This window comes from Meleagris gallopavo, chromosome 8 (assembly GCF_905368555.1).
Source record: "Meleagris gallopavo chromosome 8, MGAL_WU_HG_1.1, whole genome shotgun sequence".
NCBI lineage: Eukaryota > Metazoa > Chordata > Aves > Galliformes > Phasianidae > Meleagris > Meleagris gallopavo.
This window is the reverse complement of record NC_139411.1, coordinates 13,554,167-13,578,084: the sequence shown is the minus strand read 5'-3', so window position 1 is coordinate 13,578,084 and position 23,918 is coordinate 13,554,167. Positions and strand designations below refer to the sequence as shown.

Sequence of the window (23,918 nt, the reverse complement as noted above, 5' to 3'; positions counted from 1 at the left end):
CATCACAGATATCTAGCCTAACCGTGTGACAACTATGGGGATAACCAAAAGTTAGAATCTAATATTGATGGTACTATCTAAATGCCTCTAATTGTATAACTAATGACATTGAAATATGTTCTTAAAACTTGCTACCTGGGAACCCTGGGCTTGTGGAAAGACATTTAAATTCCCTGGAAACTCCAGTTATGCAAAGAAATCTAATGCTACTCCACTAGACAGAATATCCTCAGTATTCAGAAAATAGGAAGCTGACCATAAGATGTATGGACTTAGTTAATTACCACCTGTGTTGCAACTTTTCTTTTTTGAGCAAGGTGGTTTTAAAATTAGTGAGCAAGGCCCCATCTCAGGGCCTTGACTGTCTATCTATCAGACAGGGTTCAAGCTAGAATGTGGCATACAAATGACTGTATGTGGCATCCTATTGCAGAAGAGAAAGACTTGCATAATGCAAGCTATTTCTGTGGTTATCCAACCATGAAGACCTAGCACATTCTAATGGAAAAGCGTTCAGGTGGCAAAGATCTTTTCATACTGCATTCAGAGGAGAACTGGTAACTTCTGCTTTTAGGCTATTTGCCTGTAGAATCACTTGTAATTGCTGCAACATATTTGTGATAAAGTTAATTAAAGCAAAAGATGTTTCAAATTTGAAAAAATACAGGTAACTTTCTTGTTTAAGACTCTGGTAGAAGGGCTATCCAGCTGTTTTAATTTCATATTGATTACAGAATCTACATGACATGGTTGACAAAAGACTTCTGAGTGACAGTTTTTGGTCTTTCTGTACGGTGGTCTAAAACTTTATGTGATATTTCTAATATTCTCTAGGTAAACATTTCATAAATATTTTGAATATAAAAGTGATTGCTCTTTGCTTTGTCTCTTTGCTTCCAAGAACTTCTGAAAGCTGTAATCATAGAAGATCATGAATGCAGATAGCTTTTCCTCAACTGTCTGGGCAAAAAAAATGGCAAGGCAAAATACAAGCTTTTTGAAGAAAATAGTTGTACAACTTGCAAAGCATTGAGAGTGAGAGAGTTATTAGTTTCCTTAGAAAGTCAATTAATTTGAGTGTGTGACTGTTAAAAAAATATGCTAGCAGTAAAAAAAAGTTTACAGAAAAAAATTTCAGTTTCCTTAATGATCTTTGACCTGTATTCATGGAAAAGAAAACCAGGTGGTGAGATATGAAATGCATATTGGTTAGTTTATTTGCACAGGTCTACGTAGAACAGCATTTTAATGCAGTTATATGGAATAATTTAACGTAGGAACTTTTTACCAGAGGTTGTTTCTGTTACCAGAGGTTTGATCAGCGAGTGATATTGCTCATATTTTTCAAAATTGATGAAAAAGCGATTTTATGAACCAAAAATAAGAGAGTAAGAGAGAAAACAGTATGGAGTATGGGGGATGTTCAGCATCATTCCTGAATTCTTATCACAGCTAGACAGTTACAAACCAAATTAATTCTTAGCCAGAGAAGGGAGGTGCAGCATTTGCCTTGAGCATTTGGCTTGCTTTTTGCTTTCTGGAAAACCTCAAAAATTATGTTATTGAGTAGAAGTCAGTGAAAGTGAACAACACAGATCGTGCTTATTCGTAGGACATATTTGGTTGCATAAAATTTGCACCTAGAGTTTTATTATATTGCTTAGCAGGTGAACTGGGCCAATTATAGCACTGGATTTTTCAAGTAAAGCTATTGATAATGTTTTGGTGCTACTGTAGCATTTTTATTTTTAACAGAAAGTAAGCTAATCAATTGTGTGTGCTTGTGCATATGTTTGCTGTGAACAGTCTACTATAGATATACAAGCATGTTTGTGTGCATACATGTAAAATAATTAGGAGGCTTTAAAAAGTTGATCTCAGTATGGAAGAACCAGTTCTCTTAAGTATTTTCCTAATATAAAACTGAAAACAGTGCAAGAAATCATAATCTTCTGATGAGGATGGAAATTTAAAATACATTTAGTAGATTTATATTAATTGTTCATGGAGGCCAGGCTGTGTTTTTGGAGGGAGTCATCACTGCGTCATTGCTAAGAATTAACTTGTTATCTAAAGGGTAGGCAAGTTTAGAAAAAAAAGAAAACAAACAAACACATTTTTATTTCGGTCAGTGTTCTTTGGAAAGAAAGGCATTAATAGACCAGTAATGACAACAGTTGAATGAAGGTGACATGCTAAGACATTTTAATTATTTTAACAGAGACAATTTTGAACATTTTTCAAACAATAAAGACTACAGTATAAATATTTTCATCACTGCTACGTATTTAACTGGTGATCAGTGATACTGCCTTCAGAAAAATGAGTTCAGGGTTTCTGTCACTGAACTTTAAATAAAGAAAATTTCCCTTGCATGGATTTTATTGTGGCTTTCATTTTTGGAGAGAATAGAGATGAGGTTGACCTTAGCAATTACACTACAGTTTTGCCGTTCTTTGGCTCTGGCTGCATCAAGATGGCAACAGTGAATCATGAACAGGAAAAAGAAAATTAATTTTCTAACTTGCTTTTGATTTTCTTCCTCTGTTTTTTTTAGCATTGTTTTAGAAACACTTTATAGTTTTGGTGGCCTTCCACTATTTTTAAAAGAAAACAAATCTATGACCTAATTAACTAGTACTGCACTAGAAGTACTCTATGACTTATGTCTCATCTCTGAAAAATACTTAGTCATGAGAATTTGAACACAGCTTCATTTATTTTTTCTCTTACCTGCTTTGTGAGGAGTAACTTTGATGACAGGTAAACGGGACTCCTTAGAAAAATATTCTGTACCTTCAATTGCCTTTTTTTTTTTTTTTTTTTTTTTTAATAGGGGGATGGAAAAAGAGTTGAAATCTTACATAACAGAAGTTTTAATTAACGAACTTGAGTGCAATTATTTTAGTTGTATGATATGATGACCTATTCTGGCAACTAAAAGTTGATCATCACAACCCACAGGTTGATTGGTGGACAAGTGTTGCTATTTTTCTATGAATTTGGGGCTGTACCAAGTTTGCAAATCTTCAGTTTTTATGTGAATTAGTGATTAGATATTTCAGGTGATTATGTCTGATTCTTGGGTTTTCTCATGTTTCTACTCCTGTTGCAGCTGAAATCAAAATAATGCTAGGGTGCTAAGTATCTAATTCTACAGAGGAAAATGAATAAATGATAAGAAGGAAAATGTCTGGAGGACAACAACTACATGGTAAGATGTTGATGTGTTCTACTTGTCATGCTTGCTTGAGAGAATTTTTATGGGAGATTTTCTGTATCAAAAAGCAATGTGATTTGGATGTGAAATATTAGAATCTAGACACTGATTTCCATTTTTGGGGTAGATTTACGTATTTGAGATGCAGGTTATCAACTATTTAAACAAGAGCCTTAGTGAGTATGGTATGTCTCCCCTTTGCTTTCTGTAGGACTAGGATTTGTGGTGTTAATCTAAGTTGTCATATATTAAATATCCAAAAGTATTTTGATATTTTCCTGTAACTCTGTGTGGTCAAGTAGGAGTTAGAAGACATCTGTCTTTATCAATAATCACTAACTTTGGGGAGAAAAAATTCTAACCCAGAAAAAGCTCTACTGAATTGCAACTGAAAATCCTAAATTTTTACTTCATAAAAGAGTCAAAAAAGTTTCTTTTTCTTTTTCTTTTCTTTTTTTTTTTTTTTTTTTTTTAAATAGGGCATGGATAGATGAGATGTAGGCTTTGCAACAGCTAACCCCTTCTGTGTCATTGTAATTGAAATAACTGTTTTCTGCTTTTTGTAATAATAAATTACTTATCTAATGAAAACTTTGTGCAATTTAATCAGTCCTGAAAGAAATTGTTTCTCCTGGCTGAGGGAGAGTGCTAGATGCAAGCACTCTTCTAATAGTCCTTGAAAATTTAAAAAATCTTCTTAGTTGAACACGTGTGGAAAAAGAGTTTGTGACATTCTAGCCGGGTGAGGGAGGTAATCCTGCCCTCTGCACTGGTGAGACCTATCTGGAGTACTGCATCCAGATGTGGGGTCTTCTGTACATGGACCTGTTGGAACTTGTCTAGAGAAGGGCTACAAAAATGATCCAAGGAATGGAGCACCTCCGCTACCAAGTCAGGCTAAAAGAGCTGGGGCTGTTTAGTCTGGTGAAGGGAAAGCTCCAGCATAGCAACCTTTCAGTATCTAAAGGGGGGGCTATAAGAGAGAAGGGAGCAGACTCTTCAGCAGGGTCTGTTGTGGCAGGGCAAGGGGAAACAGTTTCAGACTAAAGGAGGGAAGACTTAGAATTGGTTAGAAGAAAAAACATTTCTTACAGGAGATGTGGTAAAGCACTGGAACAGTTTGCCCAGAGAGGTGGTGGGTGCCCCATCCTTGCAAACACTCAAGGTCAGGCTGGACAGGACCTCATCAAGCTGTAGGTATCCCTGTTCATTGAAGGGGAGTTAGGCTAGATGACCGCTAAAGGTCTTCCAACCTTCCAACTCGCAAATGATTCTACAGTTCCATGGCCTTCTCATCAAATTTGCATCCTTCCCAAAAGGGCCATGAAAATAATTTATTTTAAAATTTTATGTGTGATCTAGAGGTCTAGAAATGAAGATGAGAATTTTGGTGGTGTCTTTATCGTGGATGAGATGCGTTATATTATGTGATACTTCATGATTCAGTTTTTCTTATGTTCTAGTTAATGATTTGATGGCTGTAGCATTCTGTAGTCACATATCAATTCCAAACTCTAATTTTTCTCACTCATGAAAATATCTAAGTGTAATTTCCTCAGATATTTTGGTAGAGAACATTAGCTTTGAGTATGACTATGCTGTTTTTTAATATGCTAAAATTAAAAATTGTCAACATGATCTTATGTTTGGAAATAAAATGAAATTTCAGAAAAAAAAAGAAGACGTTTTTAACAGTGAAGCTGCTCTTTTCATTCTGTATTGCTTCTGTTGCCCTTAAGATATTGAGGTGAAGAAATAAAGTAAATTCCATCACCTAAAAATAACAAAGATAACAGAAACACATAAATCAAGTATAAATAATAGCAACACAAGTGAACTGACGATTTAAAATAATAGTTGTGGTCTGTAACAGCAGGAGTAGATAAAAACAGAACAGTGAAATATCCGTAATGGTTTTGAATAATTACTACTATTGTCTAAACCAGTCAAGTTTTAAGCACCAAAAACTACATGCACACATACATATGGCCTCTTTTTTTTTTAGAATTTCAAGTTTTGCATGTAAATTGAACCAAACAAGAATGTGTAGTGTGATTCTCTGAGACTGCGCTTTAACAAAAATTTACTCTAGTTGTTCAATCAGTATATTTCAGTATAGTTGAATAATGTTATGCTTAAACCTAAGTAGTGATATCCAATATTGCAGTGGTTGAAAGATTAATTCTGCTTGTTTTTTTGTTTTAATATATTTTACAATATCAAAAATGTGTCATCATTTATGTTCTGAGGAATATACTTAAGTTGAAATGTCTCATAACACCAAAGTATAAGGCTATTTTAATGAAAGATATGCTTTGTGGACTTCAAAACTTATGTATAAAATACATATTAAATTCTTTATGTTGCTTTTATAGAATCATTTATTTGCATGTACTAATTGAGTAATTACAAATGTCGTGGCACTAAAAGTATTTTTATTCTGAGAATGAAGTGGATTGTTGTGGTTTGACTTAAAAAAAAAAAAAAAAAAAAACTCATTTTCTAGTGGACTGAATATATTAGTGATGAATGTTCTGTGAAACTGTTTGTTTCCATGCTGGAAAAGCTTCATGGCAATAGCAATTTCTAGCCATTTTACCACACAGCATCCATCATTTTGTCAAAGTTTTAATGTTCTGTAGTGAACCACCTAGGAAAGAAAAGACTGACAAAACAGCCAAATTCTTTCATTCCATGCCAACAAACTGACTAAAGTTTATCCCTGTTTGCCCTTGGAACAATTAATGTGACATTTCCCCGAATGCCATACTAAATTTGATTGTCAGTTATTGAAATGTATGTTTAAATCAGCAGTGATGCAACTCTAAATGCTTTTCTTCAGACGTGTCATCGAATCCTTAACACACAACCTTTGACACATAACAGAATTAGAAAGCCTTTTGGATCATTTGGCTGAAGTTGTGCCCTCATTACAGTATCTCAGTTTGCTTGGAAATGTGGCCTGCCCTAATGAATTGGTCTGCAAAGAAAAGGATGAAGATGACTACCAGAGATACAGGTTAGTGTCTTCAATTATAAACATAAAGTATGTCAGCTTTGTTTTTAATACTGAAGAAATATTGAACTAAATCCAACTCATAGTCCTGAACAAATCATTTACTCTCTCTCTTCTGAAGGCAGCGTGCCATGTTCTGCCATGAAACACCTATGAATTTGAGTAACCCAATTTCAATGCAATCCCTCTTAGAAAATATTTTGGGAGCTATTTCAGTGATGTTCAGATTGAGCTGAACAGGTTTACACAGGCTTTCCTGAATGAGGATGCTCGTATGTATTTACCTATGTCCTTTCCTTCTTTAAGGCCAAGGTAAGGCAACTGTTATATATACTAATGGTAACAGCTAATAAAAAAAAGTAATAAAAAAAGTCGCTGTACTCAGCCAGTCACATTGTCTTCTGTTAATTTCTGATTATGGTGAGCATTTCTTCTATTAGAGGGATCAAGACACTAATAACACAGAAGAAAGGCCTACTGTATTGTGGTTCTTTACTCAGAACTGTTGGTGTTTAGAATCAAATCAAATAGGCTAGCCATCTCTATAATGCAATTTTAATGAGCTAGATTACCCATGAGGTGGTTGTGAGTATAGGTCCAAAGCTTATGGAATTTCTTGCTGAAGTGACAATTTTTCATAGCTGTAATTGTTAGACAAGTAAGACATTGATTATTATTATTATTTTTAGAAATATTTTTTTCTTGTTCACATCTGATTCAAGCTTCCAGTCTTTGTGCACTTGCACTTGAGCTGAAAATGTCTCTCTGTGAAGCAAGTTGCAGGCAAGCAGTACTGGTCAGTGTGCTGACAACCTTAGACAGAGACCGAGCTCACTTCTTGTTAGCAGATCACTTGGAATATTCAGAGTTACAAAACTCCTGAAAATATCTTCACGTAATCCAAAGTATCCTGTAGGAGCTAGTGTAAAAACAGCACAAAGTGGAGGAGACCAAAAGCGGATTTATTAGGAAGCTGCATGAATTGGATACAGTAGGTCGTTGCTCATAAATACTGTAGATTAAAACAGCAGCAGAGTTTTTCTGTGTGCAGATACATTTTTTTACTTTGTTCCAGATTTTTGAAAAGGATTTCTTGGTTATCATTAATTCAAAGATTTTTACTTCCTAACAAATCTACTTTTGAATCTAACATATCTAGAGTATTTTAGTTTTCAACAAGTAGAGCAGCTAAATTTAATAAAATATTTTCCCATTGCTTTTGCATGTATGTGGAAGATATGCCTACTATCCAACTTACAGGAGTCTAACAATGCTGTCTCTGTATAAATTTATGTGACATTTGCAGTGGAGAATTGCTTAAAAATGAATGATATTTCTTCAGTTTACTGTTTTTCACTTTAAGTATGTTTTCTGACAATGTCTCCTATTAATCATTTAAGCAAAAATAGTACCTTAAAGGAGCCATTCAGAGGCAAGAACCTATGGTTCATTTAGTGCTGTCTGAAAAAATTCTTTATTGATTGACATCCTCTGTGGTTATGTGATGTAATATTTATAATATGTCATGCAGCCGTACATCAAAACAAGCGTGTCTGTTGTTTCATTTCAATGCAAAATGTTGATTTCAGGGAGGTCAAGGTAGTTTTAGGTCACATCATGGCAAACCACTGTGTCAAAAGTGTGAAATGATTGTATTTATGCATCTGCTGGAAAGTGCAACATTGCCTCCATTTTCTTTCCTCCCAACTTTTCAAAACCTTAGGTATTTTTTCTATATAAACTGTGTTAATTAAAGCTTGTTCAAGAAAGACGCGTGGACTTCCAATTTGTTGAATGATGGTTCTGCTGCTGTAATTAAAGCTTCCTGATTATTTTCCATGATTTTGTTACATTATGTAACTTGTATTTGCAGGACAGTATTACATTCAAAGGCAAACAAAAAAAATGTTTTTGTATATGTGTACACACATGTATAAATACTCATTTTGTATGCATATAATGTGTGTGTGTATATATAATTTGTCTTTACAGCAGTATATTTATGTAATGAATAATGATGAAACTGATTAAAAGAAGTCTACTAGTTATTCAGTTTTTAATACGTGTTCTGCAGAAACTTAGACATTTTGTTCCTTTCCCAAAATTTACAAATTTAACTCTACAGAATAGATGTATTGCTACTAATCTTAAAAGCAAATAATTGTAGTAGTGAGCTTTGGCATTTTTTTCAGGTTCTGAAGTAACTTTTTTTTTTTTAAAGCTTTTAGAAAAATTTTGTCACATTGAAAACATCAAAACAGTGTATTTCAGTGAACCTCAATGAAATAAACATTTTATCAAAAACTTTGACTCTTTTTTGCAGTGACCATTGGAACCACAGCTTCATTTTTCATTGAGCTTTAATTTCATTCCTACTAAGTTCAATTAGAGTTCAGACTATTTAATTCCTCAACCAGAATGAGAAAGATGCTGGAAATCAAAGCTTTTTTTAATCTTCACATTCCAGCAAACTGAAAAGTCCTGTAAAAAATTTCAACTGTAAAAAAAAATTGTGCAAAATCAAGTTTTTAAAACTTCATTAATTTACAAATATATTAGCAACAGAAATAAAAGGAGTATTTTATCTTAAAAAAAATAATTAGAGTTTATCAGAAATAGTTAGGTAACGTTTTTTTTATTGAGATGTAAGGATCTGGATCATCAAGAAATTCACTATTTCAATGAGCAGTTCAGTGCTATAGCTCGTCTTTTTTTTTTTTTTTTTTTTTTTGTTTGTTTGTTTTGTTTTTTGTTTTTTTTTCATTGCAAATATGTTTTATCCAAAAACAGTGTGACTTTCTTTCAAAATGATTGCTTTTTTTCTTGGAAACATACTAGCATTTGAGTAGGTTGCTCTTTGGGAAAAATAATAAAAAAGAAACAGTAAAATGTTTTGTTTTGTTTTCCATGCCCTATTATTTCTCCTTACCTTCAAATGCGTAGGAGAACAAATTGATGGCATTTCTGTGTGTTAATGAATTTTTTATTGGAGAGGGAAAGAAAACGGAAAGCTTCATTCAGTGATATTTTTATAACCAAACCTGTTTGGTTCCTTTTTAAAAGTGTTGGGTGATTTTTTTGTTTGTTTGTTTTTCCACCATTATAAAAGTGCTTTAATTTATTTCTGTATGAAAATATTGTGCTATCACTCCTAATTTTATTTTATTTTATTTTATTTTTTTTAAGTTTTCCAGTTTTGAGAGATGATATTTTGTGAAAGTTTATCTTGGGATTGAGAGTAAAGGAAAATTTCAGGAATTTCTCCTCACTGCTGGAATTAAAATCAGAAAATACAATGGCAATATGAAAGACTGAAAATCTTTTGCCTTAAATGGGAAGCAACAAATACACAGAAAAACCACTTGCAAAGCAGTACATGTTCTAAAATAACCTATTCTACAATCTCTACTTTGAAGACTGGGTGAAAGCACAGGTCATGACCTGGAGATCAAAGTAACAGAAGTCAACACAGTAATTGCTGGTTGCTTCTCTTGTACCCGCACTTGGTCAGTCCTATGGGTGTATTGTTTGCTGTGAAAACTTCAAACAGGGTGTTACTGAACTGTGAAAAATCATTTGGGTCAGAATGTATTACAAAGCATTTGCTAATGCTGCAGGTGACCTCACCTATTTTCATTAAAGTGATATGATTGTGAAGGATGTATGCCATGTGTGAAGTTTTTAGTGCTTGTTCATTCTTTGCTTCTTATTGACATTTCCTGGAATGATGCATTCATTAAGTGCTGTTGACATGGAAACAAGGGCAAGGGAAAACCAATGCCTCAGTTTATTTTAAATTAGCTTAAAAGTGCCTATATGAGATATGCTATCTTTGGCAAGGGGAGCAAATGATGATAACCTTATGAAGTTCTCTTAAGATACAGCAGTAAGAAAGGAAGAACAAGCATTTTGGATGGATTACCTTTTCAAGCTAATTCAGCTATTCCTATCCCAAAGGTTTGATTCTGTGAAATACTAGGACATCTTATAGACTTTTCAGCTTCCTTGATGTTTATAAATATACATAGCATATTTATAACCTTCTCATTGCTTTTAAATTGTTTTTTTTTTTTTTAATTTTAATGGTAATAAAAATATATTTTCAAGAAGGGATAGGAGGCTTCACGTGTCAGTTCAACTGTCAATGAACTTAGTAATGCAGCTCCCTTTTGGAAGGAGAAATTGCGATTTGTAGCACTGTGATGCATATTTTACGTACTTCTTGGTATGTTTAGGGGATTTCCTTCTGCCTCTATAATCTATGAATTTACGTTACTTCACTATTTACACAAGACCTTATAATTTCTACAGTACTTGGAAGAAAACTGGATTTAACAGACATCAAATAGCTACACAACTTCCATCTGAGACTAGCCATTGTAAAGACTTAGGAGCAAAAGCTACTATAATTTGTTTTTATCAGATAGGTAAATTGATGTCCAGCATACTCCAATTTGCCCATACTAACACAGTAAGTCAAAACATAACCATGGTTGTTACATGTATATGGATAGAATTCATAGTTCTAATTCATAGAGATTCCTGTACTGAAGTAGAGCAGAGAAGATTATAATATATGGAGGATTATATGACTGTCATCAGATAGTGCTAAGTTTGTATTGAGCCAGTGATCCTGTAGCATCATGCTCACTGTTCTGGAAGATGTTGGTTTAATGTCACAAAATCACAGATTTTGTAGGGGCTGGAAGGGAGCTCTAGAGATTATCTAGTCTAACCTGCTGCCAAAATAGGCTTCCTAGATCAGGTTGAACTGGTAGGCATCATGATCTGGCTTCCTTAACTCTGTGGTGGGAAACGATTTGTCACAGATGGAAATTCTGCAGCCAACAATGTTCTGCCTGGTATAGGTTTTGAAACTTCGTTTTCTTGTTGCTTTTTTTATTTTATTTTTTATATTTATTTTTTTTTTTGGTGGTACACACAAAAAAATCTAGTTGTTTCCTGAACTTGTTTGTTCATAATCTTACCTCTCCCCATTTGAATGCTGATGCAGCTTTGCCTCTTTAGGTTATTTACTATTGCTAATTTAGGTTATTTAATATTGCTAATTTACAAGAGTGTAACTGAGAGCATAATCGGCTCTTCAAAGTTGGAAATAGGTATATTATTTTTAAATTCTACAATCATCAATAAGAAGGAATGCAGTAACACAAGTACTGTATGGTTCATTAGATGTTAGTTATGATACTAATAGAGCTAGACATTTCTGCATTCTTCTGGGCAAATGTTTCTATATTTTTTCAGTTCTAGATTAATTCTGAGTTTTAAACTTAAAGCATACAGTTCCCTTTTTATTCCAGATTTTATTAATACAAGTGCAAAATGAAGGGCTAGACAAATTCTAATTCTTATCATAGTCATCAACTGAAGCTCAAAGGAACGGTTTATTTTATCTAAAACTATAACATATCCAAACTTTCTGTTCTTTTCCTATAATAGTAGGAGAAAATATAGCATTTCTTTCCAAATTACCTTATTGCCACTTTAAAGATTTTCTTGTAGTATGGGTTACGGGCAATGCTAGTATCTTTCAGTATCAGGAGACCAGCCGTATTCTGTAACTTGTCTGCTTTGCCTGGGGAGGTAATAAATGAATCTAAGCCTTTTGATGCTATGACGTTATATGATTTTTCTTATTATGGTGTTCACAGCATAGAATAGAAATTTCCTGGAATAATTGGATACTAGGAAAGAATAGAGTATAGAAACTGTTTAATATTTTGAAAAATTTTTTATGCCTGGACCTACCGGTCTGATTATTAAAAAAAAAAAAAAAAAAAAAAGTCTGAAGCTATTTAACAAAATATAGTTGACGTAAAAGTAATTTGTAACTGTTTTGATCAGGACTGATATACTTATTATGTATTTTTTAAATAAATTTGTTAATTTCTTCTGCTTGCTTCTTTAAGGAACACTTACTGATCTGTTTTTCTTGGTCTGTGAAATTATCTCCAAAGGTTGTATGAATTGTGGCTGGTTTTGGGGAGTGAAAGAATAACAAAAAGATTATTTTTAAAGTATTGACAGTAAAGAAATACAAACATAACCAGAATATGCTTGGTTAAGACTTAGATAAGTTTCCTGTTTGTATGGCAGAGTTGAGAATACAAATTTGTAGTTTATTAAAGAATGTAAATTGAGCCTGTATCAGAGATGGTATTTCTTCACATAAAATAAACTAGGATTGTGCATTAATAAATAGCAATAATTAAACTGAAAGTTCTTTTTTCATATTCCTTTCTGAATTCCATTCTGTTTGGAAGAAGAAAGGTTTTGCCCCACTGAGCTTTTGCAAATGTCAATAGCAGCTGTATCCCAAACTCACAGTCTCCCTTTGCAAATGCTCCCTGAATTCCATCCCTCTTCTCCAATTTCTTGACAAGCCCGTATAAAAGTTATCAAAAATAATACTGATCACATGCAACACTTACAAAATTGGCAAATTAATTGTTAATCTTCATTGTCATTTTCACTTAACTAAGACTGAAAAACATGAAATGTTATCTATATATTTACCCCCTATCCCTGAGTGTTCCCATTTCTGTATGATAGGTATCTATTGTTAATTTACTTTCACAGAACTCTTGGCACAGGTAGGTTATAGTGTGGGGTGATGATTCTGGACAAATGAAGATGCAACTTTCCTTATATAGTTCATTTTCTTAATCTGCTGTGAACCAGAACATCAGTGATAGATGGATATCTAAGCATCTTCTCTCCAGAGCTCATCTTTATCCTCATCACCGAAGATGATTACTTTCTTTCATACCACTGCAAAGATATTAAGTCCAGTAACAGTAGTCTCAGAGCACATGGAGCAGTGCTATGTTTCAAAGTGATCTAAAAAAGAATGGAGGGGAAGGGAAATGCTGCCTGTCAATCCCTAATCTAAAATAAATCTTCCTAAACTTAGAATATAAAAAGTAGATGGATCTTTCCTCATTAAACAGCATTCTCTTAACTACTGATTTTACAGTCCAAAACAGGTGCAATGTGTCATGAAATTTATGGATCCTAGTACATGCCATAAAGTATTTTATGATGGCTGCATTCTGTGTTATTAGTAGCTGTCTTTTTCTGCAGCCATCAGTGTTTGATAATACTCTTAAAACACCCAAAATTACTTACCTGCAAGCAACATTCCAGATAGTCCCTGTTGACAGTTTGAATAAGTTTAGTGCCCTTTTGTTGTACTTTACCTTCAAAACAGACTGATTGAACCATCAATAGCTCCTGAAAGCTGACAGAGGCATGTCATCTGCTCTAACCCTCTGATAGTAGGTTATCTGTGGGAGTTAACCTCCCTGCATTGTTAACTGAAATGTTTTATGTACTATGCAACTTTAGGATACTGCTGTGATAACCTTAGTAACTAAGTCATACATCACAGTAAAGAGATTTTGTGCAACAAATAACCCTGGATTAAATTTACAAGGGTTGAATTGATATTGTAAAGTGTTCATTCCAGGGATTTGGTAATCCTTTTCTCTATTTTTATGGCAAACTTTTGTTGCATTTAGATTGAAACTGCATCTTCATATTTCTAGCTAAAATATAACCAAGAAATCCAACAATTTTCTTCAGCTATTTAAGGAAAAACCACCCTAACCTTTCCACATAATTCAGATTACTTTTATACCTTATTTAGTAAGAGAAATCTGAATAAGTGGAATTGTATTTCAAATCAATTTTTAAAAGGATCAATCATTGACCTATCTTTGTTTTACTCTTGGTATGAATGACTTAACCTCAATACTGTCCTTTAATATTTGTACTAAATTTAAATTAAAAAAAAAAAACCTACTCTGGCTCGTCATGTAGATTGTTGCTTAGTTTATGTGGGTGGGATTTTTTGTGTTGTTTTTCGAATTAGCAAGTACTGGTGTTAATTCTGTTTTTGAAATGCAGTCAGGATGCACTTAAAAATACAGAAATACATTTGTATCAAGGAATGCTATTATAATTTTAAGCTCTTTTGAAATGATTGAGAGACTGACATTAGGGCTGTGATCCAAAGTCAGCAAAGATGACAGTGCTGTCTTAGTCTGTTGTCATTTTTGCTACAGCCTGCTTTTCAGTGGCATATTTCATTCCATCATTAAACATTTGCTGATTTTCCAATACTGATGTTTTCTTTACCTGAATATTCATCTTTTCTCACCCTACACTTAGTGGGTGTCTTTATTCGTTTTTAGCTTCACTCTTCTTCCATCCTGACATATTGTTTCCTTCTGTACACATCTTCATCTCAAAGAATCTGTTGTCATCAGAGCTTTTCTGCCAGTAACACAAGATGGGTAGATTTTCCTCTACTGAAAGATAAGGGCTAGCAAAATGCCAGAGAGGACTAGAAGGGCAGCCAGGGGAGCTGGGAGGAGCATATGAATGTGCCTGTCTCCTAGATTAGTAGTATTGCTTAAGAAATGGCCTCAGAATATGATGTGTTTTCAAGGTGATTCTCCTCCATATTCTTCTTATACTATCACACAAAGTCATCTGTCTTAGGCAGAGTGACCACAAAATGGTAGAGTTCTCTTTTATTGGTGAAGTCAGGAGGGAGGTCAGTGGAAGTGCAGCCAAGGACTTCTGGAGGCCCCACTTTGAACTATTCAGGTATTAGAAGAATCCCTTGGGAATCTGCCCTGAAGGTTAAGGAGGTCCAGGAAGGTTGGATGTTTCTTGAGAAGAAAGTCTTAATTAAAGGTGCAGGAGGAGGCTGTCCCCATGTGTTGTAAGGTGAGCTGGAGGGGAAGAAGTCTGGCATGGATGAACAGAGAACTTTTGCTGAAACTCTGGGAGAAAAAGAGCTTGCCTCCTATGGAAGAGGGGATGGGCAACTCAGAGAGAGTACAAAGAAGTTGCTAGGACATACAGGCAGAATATTAGAAAGGCAAAAGCGTGAACTCATCCTGGCCACTTAGTAAAAAAACAACAAAAATTTCATTAACAAATATATTTATTAATATGAGGACTGAGGAGAACCTCTATCCTTTCCTAGATGTGGAGAATCATGATCATTGAGGATAAGAAGAAGGCTGAAGTTCTCCATGCTTTCTTTACATCTATCTTTGATAGTCAGACCAGCTATCCTCAGGGTAATCTATCTCCTGACCTGGGATGGGGAGCAGGATAAATACCCCATGATCCAGGTGGAGGATGTTGGAAACCTACTCCATCTAGACTGTCACAAGACCATGGAGCCAGATGGCTGAGAGAATTGGCAGAGATGGTTTCCAAACTGCTTTCCACCATCTATCGGCATTCCTGGTCAGCCAGATAGATCCCGGATAGGTGAACTGTTGGACTAGATGATCTTAAACATCTTTTTCAACCTTAATTATTCTATGATTCTATTCTATGATTCTATAGTCAGGATTCTCATTTAAATGATCTGAGCTTTTCAGCGCTGATCATATTCAGTTCACTCATTAATGGTTTTATGAGGCTGTTGCTTTAAAGGAAAGTTGTATGTGGCTGAATGATTTCTTTACAGCATTACATTTTGCTTGGTTGTAGGTGGAGAGACTTACAGTCTTTTCCAAGTGCCCATCTGGCCTTGAGAACAGAATTATAAGATAATTCTTACCTTTTAAAAGAATTTCTTTTTTAGAGAAGTTCTGTTTCAAAATACTGTTTTATGCATAGTTTTCTGCTACAATTTCTTCCTTCCACTGCCAGAAGGGATTGCATGATGAGGAGTTTCTGACGGACTAGATGTTTATGAGAAGCAGCTAGGCATGGGGGACATTATCAAGCACCATTTTACCCCCCATCAGGAAGCTGGGCACTTCCTCACTTTGCAATGGCTGCTTCACATTTGATTGACTAAATGTAAATAACATGTATGTGAGGTGGTTTGGTATTTTGATTTGCTATAGTCATGTGTCTTACTTTGTTTCTGATCTACTGTGTCCTCTGCCTCTCCATACAAGGAATTGATGGTACTTTTTGCAACTAAAATGTTGCTGTGCTTTGAGTTAAAAGGATGTATAGGATACTGATGAATACGACTGGAAACTTTAAATTGTGAGAATATTTTTTGAAAAATGGTCTCTCCCTGAGTGCTTCCACATTCAGTCTTGAGCTGGAATCCATGCCTTATGAACACCTTGTTTCCTTGTAGGACCAAATTGAAATTTTGCTTCCAAATGTGGCAAAATTTAGTTCTGGAGAGCAGACTCTTGGAAAAACTCTGTCTTCTTTTGACAAATTCTTGTTTTGATGCTAAGAGAACGCTGACAAAGGAGTGTATTTCAGAATGTATGTAAGAAGAAAAATCACATTTCCCCCTGATTTACTATTCATATGAGGCTCTGATGTTGCCGATTATTTAGTTTTTAGGAAAATGTAATATAAATGTGAAGAAGTGTTTGCCAGTGGTTGGTTGTTTGCTGGAAACTCTTTCTGGTGCCTCAGATCAGTTTTTTTCCCTGCTACATGGAATGGAATTCTTAAAGTTACTCAGAAGTCTAAACCAGCAATCTAAAAATAATTTCCAATTTATATTATTCCCGACTTATACCTCAGTAATATCTTTAGATTATATACATGTACATGGTGACAATATTCTGACCTATTTGATCTACACATTATTAAATTGTTATGGGCAACCTATAAAAATTTTCATTCGAGACAAAGTATAGTAACTTTTCACATAAGTTACATTCCATGGAAAGGGCATGAGGGAGGACAGAGAGAAGAAATAAAGACTCTTTGCTATTTATTGCTGTTGTAATCATTTAATTTGTGAGTATATCTTTGTTTATTACTAACTTTTAACTCTATGATTGTTGCTATCTGCCAGGTACTTTGTTCTGCACAAATTGAAAAACCTGAAATTTCTTGATACTCGGCAAGTAACCAGGAAAGAAAGAGAGGAAGCTCTGGTTAGAGGTGCCTTCATGAAAGTGGTTAAACCCAAGGATGCTAAGGTAGGGAAGTAAAAAAAAAAAGAGACAATATATTATTATATTAATACTGTTTTAATACAGCTCCAAAAACAATCTAATATTTTTGAGCTTAAAAGAATGGGCTTTTTTTTTTTTTTTTTGTCTTGTCTAAATATATGTAAGAATGGTATGATATGTTATTGTAAAAGAATGCAGTTTTTATGACAAGTTGTTCCCTACCATCTGTGTATGCACCAATATCTGTTGCAGGGCTCACACCTACAAAGTTTATTAGCTCTTAGTGGAACAGATGATTCCGATTTTCTATGATATTTCTTAATGTGGTGTCCTGCTAATAAGCACTGACAACATCAGAGAAAGTTTAAGTAATCTGAGCTTTTGATACCACTTGCATAAACTCAGTGCATGCTGCTGAGGCAAATAATGTAACATCTAACCACTTTACCTCGTTTTGCTTTTGTTGATCAATACAAGATAACTACACTGAGTTTGAGTGTTGCAATGCTGTAGATCTTTCTTAAAACTTTACTCAAGTTTTTGGTCTACCTGTTGTCTGTGTACTGTTTTGTACCATTAGTAATTTATTGCAGATTTCTAGTAATGCTGAATAATAACACAGTAGTTGTGGAAACGGGCTGTTCAGCAGCATAACAGTGTCACTAGATAAATACATTATCACAAGTAAAATTGCCGTGCATAACAAATCAATTCAGATTGATTCGTAGGTAACTATTAAAATGCTAATACTTCAGATACAAGCATATCTTTTGAGCATTGCTTATTTCTGCCTTCAGTTACTTCAGCTATTATATGTGCTAAAGGAAATAATGCATGTTTAAGCTGTTGTGGATATCTTCTTTAGAGCAAACCATCTTTACTGAATCTGGCGAAATGCAAGAGTTGAAATATATTAAGTATGGCATGTGAATGCTGTGTGCTTTTATAATTCTTCCATTTCTATTTCATATCAGGTGTAGTACTCTTTTAACTTTTTTGCCAATTAGATTTTTCACTCAAGAGTCTGCTGTTTGAATTTTAACCAGTTCGATAGTATAAGACCTCTTCTGGATGAAACCTCATTCCAAGTCAGATGCTGAGACTAAATTACCTCACAAAAGTAGAGATAGCACCTTTATGTGTATAGTTTTGAATTATTTGCCCACTGTCATGATTAAACCTACATTTATTTCATCAAACTTGTGAAAGACACAAATTGATTGTTATTGTTGTTTCATAATTTTTTTTTCCTTCTTTATAAATGGTTTGGTACAAATTGCTGATGGTAAAATCACTGTAAATGCTTTTCATTACATGAAATAATGCTTTTTAAGGCACTACCAAATTATCCTTATCATACGAAATTATACACATATTACAGAAGTGGCTAATTTAAAGCAAAATTTAAATTGGGTGCAGAACCCAATCTGAGATATAATAAACATCTAAAAATTGTTTTGAATTCATGCTCATTTCCTAGGATATTCATGCTTTATGTCTGTGTGCAAACTCTGTGAGAACATTGAAAATGTCCATTGTGCAAAGATATTTTCAGGTGTTGATATGTATGCATGCAGTTGCTTATAGCTATACTCAAAGACAATGAGAAGCAGCATTCACCTGTATGTTACAAAGATGATGTACACAATAACTGTGCTTTCAACTTCCATCATATGCTATATATTGGATATATAATGATTTTTGTTCTCCAGCCTTCAGGTTTCCTTATGAAATTAATCTGGTGTATCAGCATGTTCATTGATCCCTCTGCTATGTAATTGTTGAGAATTTTGACCAGCTTCAGCCTAATTTAGCAGATACTGGTAATATATTCTAAACTTTCTGAAACTAGTTAGAGGATAGTACACTGCAGTAGACTCTGCATTAGTCTTCAGGAAAACTCCATAAGGTATTGACCTAGTGACGCAAGAGCCAGCTGTTAACAAGCTTCCTCGGTAGATCTTTTTTTGTCTTCCTAAGTTAGTATCTACCATGTCAGACTATGTTTGCCAGGAGTGGAGTTACAATCATTAGCATTTGTTTGTTGCTAGCGGATGCAACATGGAAATATGTAATAGTGTAATATGAAATAGTGTAATATCAACAGTGAACCAATCAGACTTTTTCTAGAGAGAAAAAAAAACAAAACAAAACAAAACAACCAAATCTAAGTCCTCTAAGTCCCCTCTCCACTGTGGTAAGCAGGAAATGGTATGGCTTATTCAGCATAAAAAGCAGACTGATGATCTAAAGAGGCTGTGATGTGGGGAGTTGTTTTCATCTTACTCTGACACAAAATACGTTAGAGAGCAAAATACTCATGAAGAAAAAAATATACAAAATGAGAATAAAAGCAAGAAATTTCCATCTGACTAACTTGCATCTACTGAAATGCAAAAGTATCTGGCGATCACCAGTCATCACTCATAAATATTGTATTTTGTATAAAGTTTTAGAGATTCATTTTCCCTCTTTTTTTTTTTTCATACTTTTAACAGAACACTATTCTTTCACTTTGCTTCTTTTCATCCTTTGTTTAAAATGCATCTGTTTGTGATATGGCTATCTTATAGAAAGATGCAGTCATTTATTAGAAAACAGCTTAATATTACAACGCACTGGTACATCTCTTTATGTAAGTGAACTGAACTTCATTTTTCTGTGATGCTTGTGGGGTTTTTTTTTTGGTCAAAATATTGAACATAGTATCATGTCTGATTTTAATAATGATTGGGTAAGCCTAGCTGGAGAAGCGGCATTGAGCCAGATGAGGTAGCTTCATTTAATGACCAGAGCATGACCCCATTTCACTGACATAAGTGTAGATCAGAGTGGAAGATGCCTGTCCAGTGCAAAATTGTTTCTGGGCTTGACAGCACTTCACATCAGAATGACAGCTTAAGAATACGACAGTCAAAATTGCTTAATTATGTCCCAGCTTTGTAATTATTCATCCTGCTCTTATGAGTACAGTTGTCATTTCTTTGACATAATTATTTAAAACTGTACTCTCCTTTAGTTCATAGGTTGTATATGAATTGTGCTTCCAAATGTTTAATCTCAAAAATTTAGAGACGCGAAACAGAATATCACTTGAAAATCCATTTTAAGATGCTGCCATATTTTTATATTGTATATGATATATATAAACAAAATGAAGTGATGAAGTATCAAAGGGATCATAATTTCATTTTTTTAAAGGTCTGTATCCGTGATCATTTAATCTAGATGATAAAATGTGAGTATATTCATTATATATAAAATGTGTTTCTGTGCTTACATACTGTTTTAGTTCTCTTTAAATTTAATTGCTTAGTACTGAGTAAGAGTACTTGCTTTTAAAAAATGTGTATATTTCCCTGTATTTTGCAACCCCTCTGCCCAGCAGCTTTTTTTTTTTTTTTTTTTTTTTTTTACTGTTTTTTCAAGGTTACGATTTTTATCAGTTATATTTATAGTGGCAAAAGCAAGTGGTGTATATTTAGTCAGATATAGTAGTCTCAAAGTTCATAGGACCAAATCATTAGCAGGAACATATGGGTATACTTCCAAGTTGTTTTGTTTTATAGCATCTTTACCAGGAACATCTTGTCCAGTGAATATAAAGGAAATTCTGTACAACAAAAGATGGCAGTGTGTTTTGATTTTTTTTTTTTTTTTTTCCCTCTTGGATGTATTATTTTCTTCACAAACTATAATCATTTATCATTCCTTTTTTTCCAAGGAATGAAATGGAGACCCTTAACTAGAAGAAAAGTCTAATATCTGTTTTTCGTGTCATTAACAGTATGTGATTCTTGCTCATGCTGTGATCTGGAGGATAGAGAATGTTTGTTTTATTATGATAGTTAGACTAAATATTTAATGGTGCAGCTAAAGAACTAAGGAAATCTAAAATCTATAGTTCTGGTTTAAGTTCATCAGTTTTCTTTGTTTAAGATCGTAGAAGTTCTATTATATAAAAATGACTGATGCTTTTTTAAAAATTCCATTACAATCAAGTAATTGTAGAGGGGCTCCAGGGATTTGTGTCCATAACTATTTTAAAAAGTCATGATTTTCTTAAATATATATTATGTCTCTTCCTAAAATGTACACCAGGCCTTTTTACTAACGTGTCTCATGGACTGCTATTTACCTCTCTCTAACTTAAGAAAATGGGGGCTAGGTTTAAAGACTAAATAAAAGGTGACAGATAAGACTTTGTCAGCTTGTTCTTATTCTCTTACCATCACTGTGTAGAAATCAGAGCTTATGTGCTTAAAGCATTTGAAGCTGATGTAGAACCAAGGACTTTTAAAGTGTAAAGATCCATTTTGTCAATGAATTGCTAGACAGTAAGGTACCTCTTTGAGATAGCTTCTATAAAATAGACCTCCTTATGGTCCATTATGTCAAAGTTTCATGTAGTAAAAAAGAACAAAACCATGAATTTAAGATTCCAAAGTAGACTATGATACAGTAATATTGACTTCAAGACACTGTAACTGTGATACTATTCTTTGACATGCTGAGCTGTCCATTTTGCTCTTGGAAAGTGTAAGCATTTAAGGAACAGTTCATAATGGTTGTCTGTTTGCCAAATGTATATGAACTCAGCACTTAACACCATGAGTCCAGAAACAGAATTTGAACAGTCATATTCATAAATGCAAGAATACTCTGTTCAGAAGACTTTTTACAGTCAATAAAACTATCCTCAATTTTCACAGTAACAAAAAACAAATTCTCAAAGTATGGATATGATAGCTGAGAGAAAAAATCTGCTGGTGCTTATAAGGTAAATTATGATATGAGATTTTAAGAAATGGGAAATCTAATTCTGACTGTGCACAGGCTTGAGAGTGTAACTGAAAAGTTATATATTAGACTAATAAACAGAAAGCTGGTATTTCTTCAAATGACTGATGAAGAAGTATAGAAGATACCTATGAGGCTGAGAAGCATATGTGGACTTATGAACATTCACTTACAGTAAAGGAGCTTACTGGGCAATAAGTGGGGTAACAGTGGATTGAATCTTGCCTGATGTGAAGTCTATGGATAAAACAATTCAGTAATGAGTGATATGTGGTAGCTCCTTTTACATTTCCTGCTGCTACACATCAAATTAAATGTGCATAGGAAGGAGACCTGTAGGAAAAATAGATCATTCTGTCTTTGTGTACGATTGACAGCAGATCAGAGTAGCGCTTGCTAGGTAACATGTTGTCCTAGTGAAGAAGAAATTTAGTGTGTCTTTGAATTTGTGCATCATGTGGGAGAACTTTTGCTCCTGGAATTAGTAATGGAACCTGCAACTGTCTTCTAAGGCCATCAGATAAAAAGTTGCCTTCCCAGTGCTTGTAAGGGCAACAATGTTAAAGTGCTCAGAAAGCCAGCTTGTGAAAAAGCAGTGAAAGGAGAGAAAAGCAGAGGTCAATATCCAAAGGAGAATAGAAGAAAATTATGATAGTAAAGTTGAAGATGAAAATTTTAGTTAGGAATAGTTTGAAGAATAAACACCATGCATGTTGCATTGAAGACTGCAAACTAAGAAATTTTAAGGGAAAAAAAATATATTTTTTTCTTTTGTATTTTGTGTCTTGGCATATGACAGATCACAAGATTAGAGAGAGAGCTTTAGTCTGTGAAGTTTGAGAAGAGCAATGAGTTGAAAATGTGAGGGCTAAGCTGACAGCACACAGCTATTGAAATAGTAAAAGAATGTATTCTCCTTGCCTAACCAGCTGTAATTCTGTCTGTCATGAATGAAGAATACATACGTGGGTCATAGGTGTGTTAGGGTAAAAGGTGGAAAGACTTTTTCTCAACTGTTTATTCTCAGACTAATATTCCTTGAAAAAACGATATGTATTTAGTTCTTTGGGTGGGTAGTATGCAGACTACATTTCAGTATCTCATTGTATTGAAGATACAGTATATAAAGGGTGATATTTCTTCCCTAAAATAATTCCTTCAAAAAAGTTTTATGATTTTCATGAAGCCAGTGTCCTTTTAGCCAATAATGATCCTGATGCACTTTTCACATAGAAGGTGTGTTAGTCCTGGAGCTGTGGCCTGGTTCCAATTCAGGTAATTACATTCTGCCTCCATGGATTTCTCTGCAGTCTCAATTTACTAAGACATTCTTTTCCACCTTCTGCCCTAAAATATTATGTACAGTCGCATAGTGCTAGTTAACCAGCTGCTACTTTGCACCTGAAAGGTGTCTATCTTGCAGTTGTAGTGTGAAAATTGATCCCTTTGTAAGACTTAGCTAATGATTCTAAAGCACTTGGAAGTTCTCTGATGAATGGGAATAAGCACTGTGCATCCTTAACACATCTGTTTAATCGAAGAAGCTAGCATGACAGTTTGCTTACCACCTCTGTTTTATACATGCTCGGAAACTAATGCCTCCTATTTTATTGTATTGTCCCATGACATCAGAGGCAAATATTGATGGCAGTAGAGGTTGAAGCCACTAATATTCTATTACATTTGGTTGGCATGTGACAGATGGCAGCAGATGGGCAATCTGACAAAATGGCGTCTGACATGGAAGCATGAAGGTGTGTCATTGAATTCATCCACACAGAAAAAATGGCACTCTTTGACATAAAAGCTTACTGAATGTTTCTGGAGACCAAACAGTGGATGTTAGCACAATTAGTACAGTGAGAAGGTGTTTTTCAACAGTGGCGACATTGACAGGGGGTCACCTCCACTGGTGCAGGGTTTTACATGCACTGCACTCAAGGTCTTGTTCATC

General features: G+C 34.3%; 1 protein-coding gene across 7 annotated transcripts in view; it reads left to right on the top strand.

The window, feature by feature from the left end:
* The window catches only part of LRMDA (leucine rich melanocyte differentiation associated), a 638,659-nt gene that overhangs the window by 352,174 nt on the left and 262,567 nt on the right, over nucleotides 1-23,918 (top strand). For all 7 annotated transcript variants that reach the window (XM_085229448.1, XM_085229446.1, XM_085229450.1 and 4 more), the window contains 2 exons: nucleotides 6,105-6,239; nucleotides 17,062-17,188. In XM_085229448.1, the coding sequence (XP_085085574.1) occupies nucleotides 6,105-6,239; nucleotides 17,062-17,188 (262 nt within the window). The remainder of the gene's footprint in view (nucleotides 1-6,104; nucleotides 6,240-17,061; nucleotides 17,189-23,918) is intronic.